Genomic DNA, 22442 nt, shown 5'->3' with positions numbered 1-22442 from the left:
CTCCAACCTCTTAACATTCTGTTATTCTGTGATTTTATATAGATTGCCTCAGTACAAAACCACCTTAAAACTGAAGTGCAGATTTATTTTTCTGGATATATGCTGCCCTGGCTTTTGAGAAAAAACCACAAAATATGTTACCCTTTCCAAGCTCAATACAGCTTTGATTACTTCTCTCCACCTCTCAAGAAGAAAGAAGTTTCTTTTTTTTTTTTCTAGACAAAATTACATGTACCAAATATCCACTAATTACATGTGTGGGACACAAGATCACATAAAAAAGTATCTTTACACTTCAGACTTTTGAGCAACAAAGGTAAAAAAATGTGTTTTCAAAAATCATATTAATTGACAGAAACTTGCAAAAGGAATAGTCTGGTCCAAAATCTATGCTATTTCTAATTAGAAGGTAGCATGTAAAGCATGCACTCTTACATCTTGTTCACCAAGGGCATAAAGCCACATAAAAATCACATCACTGTAAGTATTTGCTAAATTTAATAATTACTTTTAAACCATTGTCTTGGAGGAACTCTTGTTTTGTGATCCTGGAAGGCAGTGGGATCTTAATAAATAAATCAGTAGTTATTCAATACAAAACAAAAGATAGATTTATAAACCCTTCTAGCAGCTTGTTTTCAGGTACAGAGTTCAAATCACAGAACTTTTAAGGTTTGAAGGAACCTCTGGGGATTGTCTAGTCAACTTATGCTCAGTGGTGTCCATGTTATAGGAATATTACTAACCAACATCGGAAAAATTTCCTTTTTACACCTTAGTAAACGTGATTCTACTTTTTTTTTTCTCCTGCAATAGCAAAATGTGGCAATTTATGCTCCAAAACATGACATTGCTACACAAAAAATTGTACAATTTATCTAGAAACAGAATTTCAATAAAGCATGGAATCTTAATGGCTCTTAATAATACCTTCCTACACTAATAATTAGTTTTACTGTGGTCAAAACCAGGCACTCTACTATCCATTTTGTTGCTGAAAATCTGTAGTGATTCAAAAAAAGTCAGTGGATGTATGTAGTGTACATTAGTTTGGATGAGATATGAGGGTCCATAAAGGTGATCTAACCAGGGGAGAGGATTTAGGCCCAAGTCTCCAGACCACCAGACTCCAAAGGTTATACACATCCCTAAGCCCCACAGAAAATAGGGAAGAAGGGAATCTTAGAGCTTTTGAACATATAAACATTTTTTTTTCAGCTCCTTTCTTCTGAAGCTTGCAGAGTGCTAACACATATGTGAAATCCATTTATCTTTTTTACATAAAAAGTTTTTTGAGCTAATAACACATTCTCAAGGCAAGATTAAGGAAAAAAAAAAAAAAACCAGAAGAAAACCAAAAGTAATGAGAGAAGGACAGGGAATCACTCACGGTAGCCTGCTGCTTCTCTGCTTTCTCCGTTGCCTCTTTAAGCTGCTTTTGAAAGGCTTCCTGGAGAGATTTCATTTCTTCCCTGGTTTGTTGGAAACACAAAAAACATGAACTTGAACACAAGTGTCCATCAGGAAATAGTTCTTCAGATTGAAGAAAGGGCACTTTTAATTATTCAGAGTAGCAGACAGATGTACTTTGTCTGCGAGCCTTCTAAATAAAGTCATAACAACCCCAGGAATTACAGTGTGAATAGGAGACAAAAATTAGCTATGATGAAAATTAGCCACTGTTTATATCTGCTGAATAGCCTGCTGTGCAAAACATCTGTCAGTGTATAATTTCTAGCAAAAAAGGACTGGCACCAAAAAAGTGAGGAAACTGGGCTACTCAAAATGCATTGACATGGAGCCATACTATTGTCAATGAGAAGCATTTACACCTGCTTTAAAATAAATAAATAAATAAATCATGCTCTGATAAAATTCAGCCTTCACTTTGCACTTTTTAGAGATACAGCATTCAGTAGAAGATTCTGGCATACAAGAAAAAAATAAAAAAAACCAGGATAATTACTTGGATTGGGTTTTATTTGAAACCAAAAAAACCCCCTTTGCGTTACCGGTGCAGAGAATTTCTCCACATTGCAAGAATTTTTTACCCACAGCACATGACACATTTTGGAGCTGGGGTAAAGTAGTGGAGTAACATATTTCAAAACAGCTGCAGAGCTTTTTCGGGGCTGTTGGTTGCACGGATGAACTTCCAGCAAAGATCAACACAAAACTGGGTTTACACACACATAATAATTTAGCCCAGTGAAAACTGAACTAGAATGGAAACCACTTAGTTTATACAAGAACAAAACTTGTTAGCTGCTGGATTATCTTTCTTGCTAGCTGACAGCCCTACTACTTCCAGCCATTTCGGCAATGCTGGTACAGAGCAGATTTAATTGAAAAAGTGATTGAGCAGCATGAACCCAATACTCCATTAGCACAAACAGATGCCATGATTTCCAAGTGCCCATGATGCACAGAAAGAATAAAACTTGGGGCGTTATAGTAAGTGACCAAGTTTTACTTGCAACTTGGGAAGCATTGAGGAATTTACACAGAAGGAATTTTTAAAAAAAAATCTAATTTGAAGTCAGCAGAACAAAATTCACTTACACAAGCTGAGGATTCTAGCGCTCTAAACTTTACTATATCATCATTGTAGAGCACAATCAAAGTTGTGTTTACATCAAATGCAGCTCATGTTTGTCCAAAGAAAGATCATAAGATTAACATTGGGCTGTATTTTGAATTTTGGTTTCAATAATAAACAGATCTAGAGCATAACACTACGCTCACCATTCTCGATTTACTGCAGATGAAATACAGTCTGAGGCTCCTGGAAAATAAACTGTGACCTTTCCTTAGTGAAATTCTATGAGGAGAATTCCTTGGTACAATTTTTAACACCGCTTTCGCACACTGAACTTCTACACTTCCCTGGAAATGAAACCCAGTAAGTCTGTAAATATCTGGCCACAGCAGTAGCTCCAAGGCACTTCCTTGTACTATCCTGTTTATTTTATTATTACTGCCTTTATTTTCTGAAGGAGGGGGTGGGCTGCTCAGCAGCAGGTGGCACTGATCTAGTCTCTGTCTTTGGGAGCTGCTTTTGTGCAGGATACTCAGTGGCTGGATTTCCAAGAAGCAAAAGTCAACAGGTATTTTTGGGTGGATCTTGAGAGACTGTAAGTGGTGATTTAAGGGAGAGATTAGGAAGCACACTTGTAGTATGTAGTAGAATTTTCTCTTAGCAGACTCAGTTTTCCCATCTGCAATGACTTTCTATTTACTAAACATCCCATTTCATAAAAGAAAGTTGCTCAACAATCAAACCACCAAAAAACCACCTCCATGTATGATGAAGGATGGAGTCTGTGCCAAGGACAGCTGAGATGTCCACCTTAAACTACACCCAAGCCACCTGAGTGTTTAAATAGGACATTAGCTGAAGTCTTGCCTTTATCATTTAATAAATTAGTCTGGAATACCTGAAAGATCCTTATGTATTTGACCCTTCTCTATCACAGCAAAAATAAGGACTTCTACTGGTATTGTAGTGTGGATCTTAAATGTTGTGTGTTGAAGACTTGAAGGTCATTGTCTCACACGGTTTCTCTATAACAATGCAATTTCATATGTAATTCTAATAAACACAATATCGACAATAAGATGGCCATGGAAATTAATTATTGCATTTCTAACAATGAAAGAAGTATGAAATTAATAAATTTTCTTACTATATGGTTTTACTAAGGAAAAATATGAAGTCGAGATGCATACATTATATACTATCTTTTCAGCAAGAGCAGTCACTATAGTTACGTTTTCTTGTTATTAAAATTGTATTGATGTTTATATTTGCTGGTCAGAATTCCCAGAATTAAGAGACACAGAATGATGAGACTTACTTACAGTGAAGCACTGCAGTGAAGCACTAGGAACCTGCCATGGAAACTCATTATTTTTTAAGTGTTCAATGAATAATTTGAAGTGAATATTTCTCTCTCCTCCTAAATCCCTTCCTCATAGATCATCCAGTGCAAGTACTCCTTGCACAATGACCAGTGATTTGGAGTGTCTGCGTGCATGAACATTTAATTAAGAGGCTTGAGTACATATATATAAAAATATATTATATCATCATCTCTAAATTCAGATATTGAGACATTTTAACAGTTTAAATTTCTAAAAAGTCTGATTTTCTTTTTTAAGGAAAATTTCATGACTAAATCTTCCTGAGAAATTCAAAATGCCTTCCTTTAGCAGATGTCTCTTCATAGCATTTTAGTATCTTTTCCTACCATATATCCAATATCAGCAAATCCATTATTTACTTCAAAAAGAGCATTCCCTGCCCTTTCTTTCACTGTTACAACCAGCAGACTCTGGAATACAGTAGTGTTTATAAAGCAAAAGAAAGGTGAAATTTGCCAGTCTGACAGTTTTCAGTCAGGAAATGGCAAGAGAAGGAGGGAGGTGAGGGTCTTACCTTTGCTTTATTCCCAGTTCTAGGAGTTTCTGTACGTCACTTTTGGTTGATGCTTCGTCATTTTTCAAAGACTGATAGCAATGAAAAAACTCTATTACCAAAGAGATTTTTAATTATTCATCCATGAAATTATTCAATTTCCCCCTGTTAATAAATTGCCACTTATGAAAAATGGAGGGATAGACTGACTTTTTTTACTGTGACTCAAGCACAGCTAAATGTACACAGCTGTTTTTCAAGTAATTAAGGAGAGTTCATCAAATAAGTACATTTAGAAACAGCCAAATCACTAAAAGCATTAGAATTGTCTGTAAAAGGTCAGTGTGTACATACAGAAGATAATATTACAGCTCTTTGCTCGTATCTGGATGCCTGCAGTGCTGAGTCTAAAACATCTCACAGTGTAATTTTGCTGAACACTACCTTAGGCTGTGCTGCATTCTAAAATAACTTTGCTTCAAGGAGAAGCACATTTCCCTAAAAGGTAAGAAGCAAAACCCTACAACAATAGAGAGTGATAAAGCACTAAAAAAACCACATTAATTAAAACCAGAGAAGTCTGGAATATAAGACAATATAACACAATAATATAATACAGCACAGTACTGATACACAGCACTAGTATTCTCCTGTGAAGAGGTACAGTGCTTTTCCTCCTTTTATTTTTCCCATCTAGCTTCCATCAACATGGAGACAAGAAATGTATTGTCAGAGAAACAGTGTCCCTTAAAAAGGCATGAAATACAGAAACAAATCTCAGCTGATAATGAGTTTTCACCACACCAACAGACTCCACTGGGAAAAGACAAGTGTACTCTTAGCTGAATATCTGGTGGTTTTGGGACCTCAAATCCAGAGCAGCATATTCAACCTACTTGTTACTTTACTGCTATTGAGTAGACAAAGGGAGGGCCCAACTCACTAGGGTAAAATTTGCCATGAAAACACTGTGCTTATAATAACTACAAAACCAACAAAATAGACGAAATAATAATTATTCACATATTTAATGTTTAAAACCAAACAAACCAGAAACATATTTTTTTTTGTAATTAACAGATATCAGTAAGAAAATATAAGTAAGTAATATAGGTAAGTAATAAAGGTAAGTAATTCTATAAAAACTGAGACAGAACCTAACCTGAAGGTTTACTTTAATTCCCTGAAGTTCTTTAGAAGTCTTTAACAGTTGGTGGAGTATGTTGCTCCTTTCCTTGAAGACTTCTTTCAGCTGTCTTTCCAGTTCTTCATAACCCTGTCTAACACAGAAAATAAAAGCATGATATCATCTCAAAGCATTAGTCAATGCATCTGAAAACAGTCTCAGTTCACCCAAATTTAATTAATTCCAACGCCCTTTACAGATTCCAAATTAGACTGTGTCCCACTGTTCACCTGTATAACTTGATTTCTCCTAACATAGATAAATTGGTGTTTTAGATGTCAAAATTGTGTGCTGCTTCTGAGTGTGCAAATCATCAGATTCAAACACTGCAAATGATGCATCATTGTCTGGGATGAGCAGGAGGCAGAAAGGATGTATTTAGCACGAGTGATGGCACACATTGTGAGATTTTCCTGCTTTAAAAGATATATTCTGTGCAAGAAACAAAGCAAAACTTGGAAAGTATGAAGTTTTGAGACCTCCAGTAATCTGAAGGAAGAACAATTCAAATCTATTTTAACTTCGTAAAGTTTAATCCGTTCCATAATTTCTTCTCGCTTAAACCTCCTTACAGTATAAATTAGAATTGACAAATATGCTCAGGGGAATCAAAACTACTTATTAATTAAAGAATAAGTCAAAATATTGTATCCTTTCCAAAGTGGTAATTTTTACTTGGAATGTAATCGTATATTTTAAAGCTTTTATAAGATCCACAGTGAAATAAATCCAATTTATATTGCTTTACACTGAACGAAATACAAACCCAACTCTCACATTCCATTTCAGAAAAAAAAGGCAAACATTACAGTTAATGCCAAAGCAACATACTTTTTCATTAAAATTTCTCTTTTGAGGAAGACCAATCAGTGAATTGAAACACCTATTCCTATTACAACTTGATTTTATTTTTTTCCCCCTTCTTGCAGTACCTCTGCTTCTAAAAAGGGAGGGAAAAGAACTGAGTTTTGCGACACATCACTAGTATTTTATCATGAGATTCAAGACCTTGAAATTAAGCAGGAATCTTAACAGTAATGGATTTTGAATACGCACTTCAGCAAAGAAACTCAGAAAAGCAAATTATATTTGCTATCTAATATCAGTACTATCTACTTTAAAAATAGACAGCTCATAAAATATATATGATATTCATGAAAAAAATAAAATTATTCTGTATTAAATGATGCTATAAACAACTAGAAGAGACTACAGCGACTAAAACAGCTCTTTCATCAACACAAGACATTCAGTAAAGAATCTCAATATTATATTGAAGTTTCAGTAATAATTACATTCAGCTCTGACAGAATGTTGCAAATCAGAAAGTATACAGTTCTTTCAGTCTGCACTTCTAATGAAACCATTTCTGCTGCACTATAAGAACTGAGGTGTTGTGGTTTGCAACAAAGCACTCCACACTTTCAGTTAAAGTCTTCAGCACAACTGTTAGGTCAGCTGTTGAATTTTACAGTAGAAGCTCTCTTTTGGAGGGAAGTTGAAATGAAAAAGAGGTGGGAGATTACACACACACACAAAAATTAAGCTTTCCCAGGATGGCAAAATAAAAACTGCGATATTTCTGACGCATTTCACAGCTGGGAGATAAAAAGCTCACCAGTAAAATAGCTCCCTTGAGAAGTTTTGCTTTTTCTTTCAGTGTGTGGATGAATGTTACTTCAAGAAACGGTGGAACATTTTGATTATGTTTGGATCATTTTGATTACCTTCACCCACCAGAGGAAAGGAAAAATTGCAGGTCTAGTGGGGCAACAAGAAGCACCTCTGAGTAAGACAAGGAGTGAAGTGAGTGCAAGGAGATAACTCCAGGCCTGAGCTGTGCTTACCTGCTGGTCACTAAACAGCACTCCTAGGTCATGGAGTTATCCTTGATATGGATACCTAATGTCATCAAAACAGGAGTTCAAGGCCAGCTGAATGGGGCTTTGAGCAACCTGCTCTACTGGAAGGTTTACCTTGCCATGGCAGAGGGGTTGGAACTAGATGATCTTTAATGTCCCTTCTAACCCAAACCATTCTAGGATGAAAAATAAGTTTTCACATAGCCAAACACATGTGGGTTTACAGGAAAATCTGTATGCCAAGATTGTGAACCTTACAGGATTTAGCATTATTCACGTGGAGGGTTTGGCTCAAATTTTTCTATCAAACTGTATGATAGAAACTATATGAATCAAATCTAGCAAGTGCTAGAATGCATGATAAATATAAGCATTCTGGTCCTTATCTGCAATATAAATAAAATATCCTGCTTATGTTTTATACAGAAACACCTACAGGGTTTTTTTGGCTACCACTTCAGCTGCATGAGATTTTAAAGAAGGAATACATCCCTGTAATAGAGCTGGCTCACCTGAGCAGTAACATTATGTGCAGTCAGCCTGACAAGCTTCAGAGAATACCCCCAGTTTCATTTGCCAATGAACAGATGCCAAGGAGGAATTTCCTCCTGCTGAAGTGATCAAGTAGTTTCAATAAGGTCATCACTTTCATTACTTTTCAAGCAACACAAAATGTGCATTAGTCTTGATGGTCTCTTTTTGCTATTGATACGTCAGGCTTTTGTTTAAAATCAAACTCAGTGTTTTAAAAAAAAATTATGTGCTGCTGGTAACGCTGTGTTTTAACAATCACTTTGAAGTACCCTCTCCCCAAATTCCAGTTGAGCTCGAGCATTTAATGCTCATCTGTCTGTCCCAAGCTGCCAGCTGTGCTGCCCCATGGGTATTCAGTTGGCACAGGTTTCACTCTGTTACCTGATAAACAGCAATCTGCACAATCTAGGACATTTCCAGTGTCCTTATATTAACATTAATATAAACTATGCATGCTTCTTATCTTTTATGACACACTATGCAGAGAGGCAGAGACAAAAAGCCAACAATCAGCTTACCACAGAGAGTCACAAACCAAACCAAGCCCTCAGAACTATTTCTAAGGACTTAAGAGCACAGTTGCCCATCTCAAACACTGCCAAAGACACAGAAGGAACTGCAACAGTCAAGTCTTGTCATTGGATCCAAGGATGGGGATATCTTTCCTCTCCACTTGCCCTTTCTTTTTTTTCCTTAGACGTTTTCTTAAGTGACAGCTTTATACTTTTATATTGTTGTATTACTATAGATAATAATAATGAGAACAGCTACGTGCCTCCTTGCAACCATATTGTTCTAAAAAATATATATATACACACACCTACCACTCATCCAGTGTCTAATTCCCTTTAATTTGCCCCAAGGGATGTATTTACAAGAACCTCAGTTACCCTCACCTTTGGGGGGAGGGTGGTCGTAACACGATCAGAAGGTATTTTTTTAAAGAAAGGATTGAAGAATGGAGATAAAAGACACAGCTATCAGATCTATTAATTATTAGGTCCTCAAGGGTTTTTAATTCTGGGCAATATTACCTCTGATATCAAGCTCTGACTCTGCATTGTGTCCAAGAACAGTGCCCATATATTTATACAGTGAGATTCAACTCTGCACCGTGTGATAACAAACAAACCCTCAGATCAGGCCGTCTGTTTTGGCCACCTCATTTTCTACGCTGAGAACTTCTTGGTTTAAATTGGTAATTTAAACCAAAAAAGTACAATTCAAGTGAAAAAGGGTAAATTTGCAAATACAGTGGTCTAACCATGAATCACTTAGATTATTCAACAGCTCTCACATTCTCCACAAAATTGAACATATCTTCACTTTTACACTTCCTTAATATTAACAGGATTCTCAGAACTGGGTTAAGGGAAAGATCTATGGTAGATTGGTTTTCTTATTCTTCCCTTCTTTAATTATAGATAACCAAATTTTAGTCTCACAAGTATTTGATAAGCATTCTTCGGAAGGTTTCAACCATGTCACTTTTCCACATCAGCACACCCATACTCTGCAGCTGTGTTATTATATGAAAAGCATAACATATTTTCCAAAGCTAATGTTAGATTAATAAAAAAATATATATTTTCACCTTCTAGTTCATATTTGACAACATATCAGTTACAAAACATATAAACACAAATACAGAAATTTTGTCCTGGTGAATACAAGCACACTCCTCTGATTACTGAATGAGATTTTTTGTCTAATTAAGAAAAAATATAAGATGGAAAGCAGTTGAACCAGATATTAGAAGACCTAATCAGAAAACTTCTGCTGAAGTCAGAGGAGATTTAAAATGAAAGAATACCTCATCCCTATATAGGTAACTGCCAGAATGAAGCACATGGGTCTTTAAGGATGATGGCACCATCCCTCACTCCAGTATGAAATTATACACATATCACATTTGTTCTCTGAATATTAGGTTACGCCAGTTGACACCTTTCTGCAAAATTAAGTGCCATTGTCAACATATGAATATTTATCATTTCAGCACATTAAGGTGCTTTTATAAATGTTCATTGTGAAAGAGAACAATTTAGCAACGCTCTGCATGTTACAGTCATTTGTAGTGCTCTGATTCCAAGTTGTTTCATTTTTACCATCAGCTTATTAATGTAGTGCCAGGGTAAATTTCAATAAAATCTGTTTTCAAGGGAATGTTATTCACTTCTAGTTTTAATCTTAGTCAGCTGTTTTTACTCTTCTGCTGACATGACTTAATATTTAAGATATTAATAAACATCCCAATCGATGCTAATTTTTGGTATAACAACAGAGGCAAGTATTCAGTAACTAGAAAGACTCACATCCCAGAGATCACTCCACCTGTGACTGTTACTTCCTTAAACACTAGAAGTTGAGCTTCAAAAATAAGGATTGAATTTATTTCTCACATGTACTATGTCAGGACAAATGAATATCTAGATAAAGTTTGGTACATATAGCGTATACATAATTATAGCATATATATATATATATATATAAAAATATAAAATGTATTATGATAGCATCCAACCCGAGTTTCAATTACTTGTATATCATTTCACTCAGTTCTGCCTTAACTATTACATTTGGGAAAAAAGCATTAGGTGGATCAGCAGATATGCTCTTGCTAAAATCCAACCTTTGTCAGATACAACTGTTCTCCACAGTTAACTCACATTACATGTTTTGTATTTCAGCATTGTCTTAAACACTGTGTTTCAGACTGGGACAGGGAGGAAAAATCCTGAACACAAAACCTGGGGATTTAGGAGCAGATGAGGAACATTTTTCCTTACCTGACCATTAGCTGTGCAAAATATTTGATTATTATAGATCAGGTTCATGATCACCTGAGGAACTTGAACATACACAAGTCAACGTGACCCAATGAGATGCATCCCAGAGCCCTGAGGGAATTGGCTGATGTAATTACTAAGCCACTCTCCATGATATTTGTAAGTCGTGGCAGTCAGGTGAAGATCCAGGAAAAAAGGGAATCATTGTACTCACCTTTAAAAAAAGGTACCCTGGGAATTACCGACCTTGTCAGCCTCTGTGCTGGGAAGGCCATGGAACAGATCCTCCCAGAAGCTGTGCTGAGGCACATGGAGGACAGGGAGGTGATTTGGGACAGCCAGCACGGCTTCACCAAGGGTGAGTCCTGCCTGACCAACCCAGTGGCCTTCTACAGTGGAGTGACTGGGTCAGTGGACAAGGGAAAGGTTACAGATGTCATTTATCTGGACTTCTGTAAAGCCTTTGACATGGTCCCCCACAACATCCTAAACTGGAGAGAGATGGATTTGATGGGTGGATTGTTAGATGGATAAGGAATTGGTTGGATGGACACATCCAGGGGGTCGTGGTCAACAGCTCAGAGTCCTGATGGGACATCAGTGACAAGTGGTGCCCTCAGGGGTCCATATTGTGACCAGCGTTATTTAATATCTTCATTAATGACACAGATGAAGAGATTGAGCACACCCTCAGCAAGTCTGCAGATGACACCAAGCTGAGTGGTGCAGGTGACACACCTGAAGGACGGGATGACATCCAGAGGGACCTGGACAAGCTCAAGAAGTGGGTGCATGTGAATCTCACCAAGTTTAATAAGACCAAGTGCAAGGTGCTGCACATGAATTGGGACAGTCCCAGGTATCAATACAGGCTGGGGGATGAACAGATCAAGAGCAGCCTTGCAGAGAAGGATTTCTCTATTTCATTGGATTTTTTAATGCATTTATCATAAATAAACCAAAACAACCTCGTATCTTTTTGGCAGACTCTTGGCAGTGTAGAATCAATGACTCATCAGGGAAAAGATGCAAATTTCAGTTCCCATCAATGAGTAGAGGAGCAAAAGGAGATTTCTGAAAACTTGCAGCTGGCATGGATGCCTGGCCCCAGGAAATGAAACAGCAAGTTGAATCATCATGAACAACGCGATACCGAAAAAAAATGACCCGAAGAAAAAAGCAACTTGCATACATCCACTAAAAAAGTGCACAGGCAACAAAGCCCAAAGATTTGAGAGGAAGGACTCTGATGAACTTAACATAATCACTGTGATTAACTTCCCATAAAAATAATTCCTCTGCCCAGCCACACAGACGGGTGTGTTGAGCCTTTTTCCTTCAGCTTGTTATTCAGCAGGCACGATGCCCACAGCAATGAACCCTGCTGTAATATGGAACAGACCTCTTCTGGAAAGGAAGTGACTAAATTCTTTACAACTATTCAGATACAGACTGCATAAACATGGACTTATCTTCTGTATGTAGAGTTGATTTTTCAGATTAGTTCTACAGGATTTAGTTTTTTTTAATTCAGCACACAAAACTGTTCTTTTTCTAACTTTACCCTTTTCAGTTCTGATATTCTTCATCATTTATGTCCATTTTACTACCTTTGGTCTGATTTCCGATTGCATATCTCAAACTTTTGACTAAGATCTCAGTGTTATTACCCTTAACTACAGCATTGTTACATTAGTCTCCTCAGATAACCAGAAATGCCTTTTTTCCAAAATCTCTTACAATACAGTCAGGTTAACATTGCTTTTGCAGCTAGTTGCATAATTTAATCCCATAGCTGCTTTGGAATTTTATCTTTAATTTTGTGGTTTAATTAAAAAAAATAACCTACAACATCATGAAATCTATAGAAAATGATAGAAAATCTCATTCTGTCCACACTGTTATCTCAATTGGCATAGAATTGAAATATTTCTACTTTACATGACAAAACTCTCAGTGTGTATCCTTTGAAAGTCTATTTCACTGTTTAATGACTTAGTTCAGTAGAGTTCACCGATTAACTTTATCCAATATAAATGTAACCAATATTGCTTTCAGCATAGTTTACGTGAGGGAAATTTGGAGTAACAAAACATAAAACAACTGGTGAATACAAATTATGAGGAACAGAGAGAAGTACCTGGGAAACAAGAAAACTTGCAGTTTCAAAAATCCACTAGCTTGTGAAACATTAAAGAAAAATGCTGAAAAAAAATTTATAGATTTTAAAGAAAAAGAAGTGCAAAATAAAGGAAGGAGATGTAAAAGTAAAAATGTTGCTAACCTAGATAAGAGATATATAATTCTCTCAGATTCAATCACAGAAAGTTATCCAGAAATAACTATACACAGAAAACATTGCAATATATCACAATAGTTTGTCTCTCCTTTCACAGATGACATACAGAGCTATAAATATTATTTCAACAATTCTTTATCCTATGAAATGCTTCCTTCTGTTTCCCTCAATAAAGTACTCAAACTTTTTATAAAAATTAGTGCATAATAAGTAACAGCTGCTCTTCTCATTGGACCATATTGATTTCTCTCTTTACAAAGTCTGTATGAAGCCAATCTTCATACAATTAAGCTTAATAAAATTTAACTGTCTAATAAAAACTGATTGTGATATCTATGGCTTGACAATTCCTCAGTAATATATCGGAAGGAACAGAGTAACGTGTGAATGGATAGACTCTGATGGATAACATGATGATCAGCCAAACAGGAAAGCTTAATTTTTTTGCATTAGGTTTAACTGTGTGATTTCTTCTGGATTTAAAATTTTATGTTCATAATAGACATTTTAGGTTAATAGGAATTATACTTATTAATCACCATGTCATTCATCCATTCGGAAAATTATCTGACTGGCGTGTAGAACTTTGGTGAGATTTGAATCAACTCTTAATTAAATCTTCGGTGGTTTTCACTTAACATTTCTATTTCAGAAAACATATAAGATCTATGACAAAACATTCAGGCAATTTGCCCCATTCTTTCTACCAGTGTTCACTCACTCAGTGCCTAAAATGGTGCATAAACACAATGCTATTTGATTTTCATCTATCATTTCAGAATCTCAGTTCAGTAGCTGTAATTTCTGTTGATCCAGAGACCATACCAAGGCTCATCACATTTGGCTCCTGTTTGCATCATCCTGTTTGCCAGAGCTCAGTACACTCAGTTACTGAATTCTTGATCAAGACAAGGTCGTGACCTTCCTGTGACAAGGAGGAAGTACAGACTAAGAGACAAACTACAGATGTGTGCCATACTTGCATTTGGACACTGATTCCGTGGCTGCTTCATCCTTAAATGAGGAATTGAAACACTGGAACAATGAAGAAACATCACCAACTTCACAGCTTCACTCTTTGCTTTTTACTGAATCTGTGGGAACTACAGGTAGCCAAGAGATTTTTCAAAGATCCCAGTGTAATTTATAATAGAAAGCATTACCAAACACAAATATAAATGTTTCTATCTCTTCCCACTACAATCTGTCTAATTAATTAAAAAATTAATTATATTCTGACTACACCATAATGAGAATTACGTGGGGAGGGAAAAAACACCTAAATTTACCACATAGCAAATGCAAATCAAGTGCTAAAGAAAAATGTTCTTATCAAGTTTCAGTCAAAATTTTTGTTTCCTGTCGAGAAAACCCTTCTGGACTGCTGAAATGCAGCTATGTTAACAAGCAGATATAAAAAGCAAACGCTGACAACAAATGCCCAGCTCACTCCCTACAGACTTCCCTTTTCTCAGACACTGCCTTCCCTCAGCAGATGTCTCCATTAGCAGCCAGCATCTGGTACAACTTCTAGATGAAACTAAGTGGAACTTCACTCCTAAGTTTTTATTTTTATCGAGTTCCCAATGACATAAGTGCTTCTTCAGCTGCACCCAGAACTGTGTGAACTAAATCTGCTCAGAGAATATGTCACTGACCCAGAACTGCTGCGTTCAAGCATTAGGGGTTTTTTTTTCCCCTCTCCTTCCATATCTGCTTCAAAGGACATTTCCATTGTTGGTTCAGCATATCGGGTATCATTTCCCCCGAAAAAGAGCTTCCTTCGCTCTGTATTCAGCACATTTTTACTAGATCAGAACTGAGACATACATAAATTGATGAAATTGTCTATATTTGCAATTTTTCTGCATTTTGCATTGCCTTTCGTGATTTCCAAAATAACCATATCAAAATTAGAAAGAATGCTCTGTAGCACTGCTGCAGCAATGCTGACATCATCTAAATTCACTCTGGAGAAATTTCCCATGTTATCAGCATACTGATACATGTATTCTGTCTACCTTCCAGTCTGCAAATGTTACTGCACTAAATGTCCCAAATACCAGATTTCATAACTCTATCCAGACTATTACTTATTTCCATAGATTAAATAAATATATAATTTAAAAGGAAGAATGTCATTCGAAAGATGTTCAGGAATTGAACTGAAGTTTGAACAACTCTAGGCACAACTTAAAAATCCTCCTAATTCTTCACCCAAGAAAAATAAAGATTGTGGAAGTATTTAGGGCAGCTAGTCTGTACGTATTCTCATTTCTCTAAAAACTGTGCTCCTGCACAGTAAATGTGCAGGGATTTACCCACACCAGAAAAAAGGTGATGGCCAAACTGCATTTAAATATATGTAATGCTAAGTAACTTATTTAAATAGCTTACACCAGTTAGTTTCAAGGTATATTTAACTTCCCTCTGAAAATAGCTTAGTCTTGAGAGAGCTGAAAATGGTAATTTAAACTAGAACTTTAGACAATGGAGTTTTTTTTTGCTGGTACTGGACTTGGATAATACAGAAAGAGCCTTGGGAAAGATCCTGTATCCCAGTGTAAGTACTTGCCTTCCCTGCTGCATTTGGAAGTGCAAATGAAGAGCAGTTGGACTGTGAGAAACCACTCAGGCTTTAGCAGAGGTTAGCTACAAATTCCCACAATCAAAGGGAACAGAAGCCAGTCTTTCAGGTGGCTGTAAAACAGACACTTCTATTTACCACTGCACATTCCAAGGAGGTTAGAAAATGAGTGTAACCCATATAACTCAACGGCAATTTAAAGGATTTATTGGTTTAGCTGGTATCTGAACTGTAGAGTGGTTTTCTCAAGGGCAATTGCAATATGAGATCACTTATCAAAGACAAGTCCACTCTTTTTCAGAGTGATGTATTTTGCCTTGGAGCATTTATACACAGACATATAACCAGCAAACATACATTAAGGATTTTAATTATAGCAAATTATGGTATTATTAGATACGAGAAAGGATTAGTTGCTTACAAGGTGAAAGTTATGTTAAACATACACATTTTATGATTTGTACTGACTGCAAAATCTGGGGTATTGACTTTCTGATAATTCTGTCATTGCTCGCTCCCTCCCCTGTGAGTGGTTCACTATTCTGAAGAAAACCAAAAGCCTCAGAAAGTGACAGCTGCAGTTTCAGGTCAATTTTTCCTTCCACCCGGCGCACTTTCTTCCATGGAACCAAGAAAGGAATTGTACATCAGGGGAAAAGAGCCTTTGAATGTAAAAGCAGACATATTTCTAAAAACGCACTGAGCCAAAATACAAGGTATTTCCCTTTATATTTCTTTTTCCTGGGAATAAAAGTGAAAACATTTGCAAACTTACAAAAACGTGCTTTTCTAGTTATATGTACTATTGGTTATCATGGGAAGAATCTTGTGTTTATTCAATAACTTGAGAAGAGCAGAGGTGATGTAGATCCTTGGCGACGTATTTACACACTCTCAGTTGTATGTACAGACTGTCAGAATTTAGAAAAAAAAATGTCTGCACACACAAAATCATGCATTCCTACGCATCTCAGAAATCAAAAGTGGTATTTGTGATAAAAGTCTTTGGATAATCATATTCCAAACTCCCATGCATCACACATCCATTTTATGCCACAAGCAACACCCAGCACAACTTCTCTCATGTGTGTGCAGAAGTGCCAGTGTACACAATGATGTAGATCTCTCTGTCTGGTTGAATGCTGAGGTATCAATGATTTGTGTTCACTTAATAATAAAAGTGGTTAATAAAAAAAGTCAGATTTTAAAGTCAAAGTTCGTTGCGCACCCCCATCCTAATAAATATTTTGTGGCAACGGTAATGAAAACTCTTCGGTGTGAGTCAAGATGTTCCATTCTCACCAGAAAAACCCCAGGTAATCCAGCACATTAAGAGTAATAGGATTTTAATATTTTAATAGAACTTGACAGAAATTATGCTCCATACAAACCCTGTATTTTTTCAGTATTTCCTGTGACAAAACCTGACAAACTGAATTTTATGTACACACCTTGTAAACTTGAAAGGATAGAACCTTTTGAACTCTCCTTGAGTGAAACAGATCCAAACGTTTTGTAGTGTGACATTCCCTGTTTACAGCGAGAGTGGCAAAGTCACCAAATATTAAATAGTCATTACAGAACTCTGCCACTGCTCTTTAACCTTCAATCTTTTGTTTATATTATAAATAAAAATTTGGAATTCTTATGTTTATGCTTCTACTGCGATGAATTTTATGAACTCCACGTTTGACTTCACGAATGCAAAATACGCCAGCATTTCACCTGCTTTCCTCACACAGCCTGTTAAACCAGCACACTGCACACATGTCCTTTTTAATGGACAACTATTAATTTCTAACTATAGCTGAACTATTCTTGTTCCTAAAGCCATTCTCACTGTTACCAGAGCTGTGTCCACACACACAAGGCAAGGACTAATGCTGTGTTGTGTTGTGTTGGATCACTGGGCATTTTCCAAAGGGAACTACACACTGCACTAAATAAATCATCTTCTGAAGGTACCCAGATTTTTGCTTCAAACTGGAAAAATACGAGAGAAGGGAGAGCACAACACTAAATTATGTGGTATGAGTAATATCAAAACTATTTTAATTTGATCTGATTCATTAAATGGCTTTTGCTGGAAGGAAAAAGTCTCAATGAATCTGTAAAACCAAAGGAGGAAGAGCTACACCCCCGATACTCAATGGTCCAGTTATTAGTCTGTAGGAGATCTGGGTTAGTATTTGCAGCTGCTTTAGGTCTTACTTCAGACAATAATGTGAAGCAATCCAGTTTTAAAGCACTTACAGGCAAATGCAGTTATTACTGATGTTACTCACACTTTATAGAGAATTAAGTATTCATCACAGTAGGAGTACTAATTCCTCCTCAGGACCCTCCCTAGGCATGCTGCTGGGGGAAGGGGAGCTTTGGCACCTTTTTTACATCAGCCCTAAGGCAAGGCTACCCATGGTAGCATAAGACAACACAGTTCCATTCAGGGCAACACATTTGACACCAAGTTCTGTGCTGAAGATAAATCACTTTTTAGTGATTTATCACTAAACGTAATAGAATATTGATTTATCACAACACAATCAAATATTGATAAGTAATTTAAAAGGAAATTCAATTTGATAAAAATTATTTTTTTGTCCATCTCTTCAACTCTTTTATTCCCAAATTTTGAAGGCACTGAAGAGCTCCAAAGGCTCTGCTCTGTATTCAGATCCACAAATTAGACAGCAAATTTCTCTTTTTCACTATTTAACAGCTACAGGAGGCAATATTTGAAGTTAATGTCTGTCATAAAATGTACAATGTGGATTTTGGTGTAGTTCAAAACTGTCCACAAAATAATAACCTTCACCTTCTGTAGAAGATACCTAATGAGTTCCTCACATGCCATTTCTTAGATAGCTCCTCCAACATAATTTATACAGCACATAGGTTTCTTTGGGGAAGGAAGGACTGACACTGCCATAAGCTCTCTGCTCCCAGCAATATACTGGCATTTTAAAACAAAAACTGTACAAAAGGGATTCACTACTGTCAAATTTTCACAGTTAAACTTTCTTGACATACCTCTGGCTAGTGTCAGACATCCAAAGATTACAGGAGTGTGGGGGAGAATTCTGTTTTTACGAGGAGAGCAGCTGAAGGGGTTAATTTCTATACTAGCTTTACATGAGTTTTTTGCCCAAGTCATATAACATTTGCTTTAGTGCTGTATTCAAACAGCTTATATGAGTGATCTTTGAATAGTTCCCTACTCCCTGTTTCCAAGGATATATTAAATTCTCATCTGTTATCAGTAGTCACACAGGAGTCTGTTTTTTAAAGTCCAGTATCAAGTTCATGCAGTCTACTTTCAGTATTTTAATGCTCCTATTTGTAATGTACCCAGACTAAAAGAAATGATGATCATCAGTGAACCCTGGGTGTTCAAAACCTGATGTCTAACTCTTCAGTCATGGTTCATTTCCTCCTGCATAGTCTGAAATGACCTGTGAAACTAAGGCTCTTCAGCAGACATGCTTCAGAGGAAAAGAATAAAAGAGAAGAAAAGGAAACACAGTGCTGATACAGTTGTTTTGTTTTTTTTAGTGGAGGGAGGTGTTATGTTTAAATCGTTTCTAGCAAAAAACAATCTAGTTGTCTGCTTAACTGAAACTCTCCCTGATAAATGTAATATCCTCCTCTGCATATTTAAGCTTTGCCCTGTAAAGCCCCATTACAATTTGTGCTTAAGCCATCTCTGGGCAAAGCTCTGAACCTTATGGAGCATAGATTTTTAATTAGAAGAGCATGAAAAATATTTACATTAACAGGCAAAAACTGAGTCGAAACAAAGAAGCCTCTGGATCTGATGGTTTCAGTGGTGAAATCTTAGAACATCTTTAACAGAAATTACCTTTGTTTAATGAAACAAACTCAAGGAGGAAGCTTCCTTTGATCTGTAATATGTAGATATGCAATGAAAACCAGAACCTATTCATGGCCCTATAATCTCTTGTTAAGATCACTGTATTCTTTCCCACAAAATTTAACTCACAGGACCTCCACATTAATCCAAAGCCAGTGAAGCAGCAGCCTGTGCCAATTAAGTCCACCCATGGTGCTTTCCTGGTCTCTACTTTTCAAATGCTTTCTCTGAAAGTTGAAAACTGGCAAATGGCTGGAAAAGCATCATATTTAAAGTACTCACAAGCCTGGAGGCCTTTTTTTTTTTTTTGCAGCTACTCTTTTATACACCAGTGGAGCAGAATTATAAGTACCCAGGCAAATCCCTGATGTGAACGTCATGGAAGAAACAGAAAAATGAACCCTCATTTAAAAAACCAAAACAATGTCTGGCTCTTTTTAGCAAACAGTCCATTATACTTTTGCAATCCCTAATGCAATGCTGTTGTCAGTTCTAAAGACACTTTTAATAGACAGTCCAGTATTATGTTCAGCAGGTTTTCCACACTTTCCTAGCCAGGAGCTAGGAATTTTATGCTAAAGTAAGTTTATGCTAAAAGGAACAAAGGCTAATTTCTTTTCTGCTGTCATCTGCTAATTAATGATTCGGATCCTGGGTGTCAAACACTTTGGACATAAACCCACTGCAGATGTTGTAGCCTGCAGGTTCCTGGTAGTCAAGCTGCTTGTCTCCAGAGGCACAAACAGACCATTTTTATGACTGTTATAATGAGTATTCCAGATACACTGAACACGAACTAATGTTCAATATGTATTGCATGAGCAATTTAAACCTCAAGGAACCGAATTTAATGTCATATGCAGCAATTAGCTTGAAAACAGACCATGTTATCATTTCCATGGTAATGAGTGATACCTTCAGAGGACTGTCAAACACCATGAAGGAGACTATGCATATGATACTCTGAAAATTAGGAATTTATAAGTTTGATTTAAGGTCAAGCAATTAAGGTGCAGAAAAAGGTAATAAATATATAGATCTGTATCATTCTCAATCTGTCTTTTTTTCTTTCTTTTTTTTTTATAAATTGTTTGTTTCCAAAAAATATGAAGCAAGATCCAACAGAGGAATTCACAAGCACCACTGAAGTGACAGTCAAATTCTGCACTTACAGTGATCAAGGAAAACATGAATTTTTCTGAAATACAGATGATTTATATGGCATACCTAAACTCTGAACTTAGGAGAGGGTAGATTTGCCAATTATTTTGTTATAGATCTGTAACCTGTAACAAAAAACCAGCTTCATCCCAATATTGACCTAGAAGCATTTATTAAAAGTACCATCCATCTTCCAATCTAATCTTTCTTTTCTGTTCCATACCTAATACACATTGCACTCACTAACCGGAAAGAGAAAAGAGGAGAAGCATCTGTCACGTTACCAAATAAAAGAAAACAAACAAAAAGAAAGCAGAAGCAGAATAATAAGTTTAACACTCAGCTTATAGGAAAAGTGTTTAAATTCTCCCCCAAAAATGTTCCAATTTATTGAAAAGCCTCCTAACTAAAAAATATTTTTAAAGTAGGGTGCAAATATTCCACTTATTTATAGTACTGTTTATCCCTGTATGTGAGCAAGAGTCAGAGGAAACCCTCATTTATTTAAACACCTAAGGAAATGCATAATTTCAATATTAGATGTACAAAAATTTTTTTCCTATACAACCATCCTTCCAGATTTCTTCAAGAGAAAGGAGGTTAGGAGTAAGTACAAAAGCAATACCTTTACTGAAAATAGCTGCAAAGCTGTAAGTTTGACCTGAACCTATTGTACAGGTTATTAAAGAATCTGGCTTAGGAAAAAAAAAAAGCAGATTTTCATCCAGCACTTGGGTCCCTGAAAATTAAAGTATCTTTGGATGGTTCGAGAACACGCTGAAGCAGAGACATTCTCAAATTCAATAATGAAAACATTATTGTTTTCAATAATGAATAATGAAGTATTCAAGTTGACCTATGCTGATTCTCACTTATAAATATAACATTTGGATATGCATCAAACACTTGCAGTTTTCTGTTAGTCAAATCAACAAGATATTTGACCTCAGTACATTCTGGTTCCGCACCAGAGAGAAAGAGAGAAAGACAGAGAGAAAGAAAGAGGGAGAGAAAGAGAGAAAGAAAGAGAGGAAGAAAGAGAGGAAGAAAGAGGGAAAGAAAGAGGGAAAGAAAGAGGGAAAGAAAGAGGGAAAGAAAGAGGGAAAGAAAGAGGGAAAGAAAGAGGGAAAGAAAGAGGGAAAGAGGGAAAGAAAGAGGGAAAGAAAGAGGGAAAGAAAGAGGGAAAGAAAGAGGGAAAAAGAGGAAAAAGAGGAAAAAGAGGAAAAAAAGACAAAAAAAAAAGACAAAAAAAAAGAGAAAAAGAGAAAAACTTGTTTCAAGTACTCTGTCCCTCTCATTCATTTTCCTTTCTTGAACTATGCTGACGTTTTGAATTCAAAGTGATCATCTTCTGCCAGTGTCTGGGAAGGGTGTTCTGCAGCATTCAATGGGACAAACACACAATAACAAATAATTGTGTAATATTTCACATAGTCTCTTCAAAAGCACTGCTGTTTCCTATAATTCCTACCATCTTTCCTATCAGGGAACACACCTACTCTACATGTGTGTGTATACATATACACACAGGTACAACCACACCAACAGCTGCATGTCCATACCCATTTATGTCAAAGGATTTTTAAAGCATTACTGAAGTACCCACACTGCTATCATATACTTGCCATCAACCTGTCTTAAATATTTTTGTTTATGCATTGATTTTCATGTACATCATGGAATCCCTCGGAGTTTTTTTGCATTAAATTTTGTACTAAATCAGTTTTTATAAAGTT

General features: G+C 36.3%; 1 protein-coding gene across 1 annotated transcript in view; it reads right to left on the bottom strand.

Annotated features, from left to right (window-relative positions):
• The window catches only part of LUZP2 (leucine zipper protein 2), a 130711-nt gene that overhangs the window by 66527 nt on the left and 41742 nt on the right, over window positions 1-22442 (bottom strand). The window contains exons 2-4 of the mRNA XM_027732488.2: window positions 5580-5697; window positions 4439-4509; window positions 1391-1472 (exon numbers count right to left, since the gene is read on the bottom strand). Of these exons, the coding sequence (XP_027588289.1) occupies window positions 1391-1472; window positions 4439-4509; window positions 5580-5697 (271 nt within the window). The remainder of the gene's footprint in view (window positions 1-1390; window positions 1473-4438; window positions 4510-5579; window positions 5698-22442) is intronic.

This window comes from Pipra filicauda, unplaced genomic scaffold (assembly GCF_003945595.2).
Source record: "Pipra filicauda isolate LSUMZ 115617 unplaced genomic scaffold, ASM394559v2 scaffold45_size4122338_pilon, whole genome shotgun sequence".
NCBI lineage: Eukaryota > Metazoa > Chordata > Aves > Passeriformes > Pipridae > Pipra > Pipra filicauda.
The sequence above is the reverse complement of the archived record's forward strand: the minus strand, read 5'-3'. Positions and strand labels throughout refer to the sequence as shown.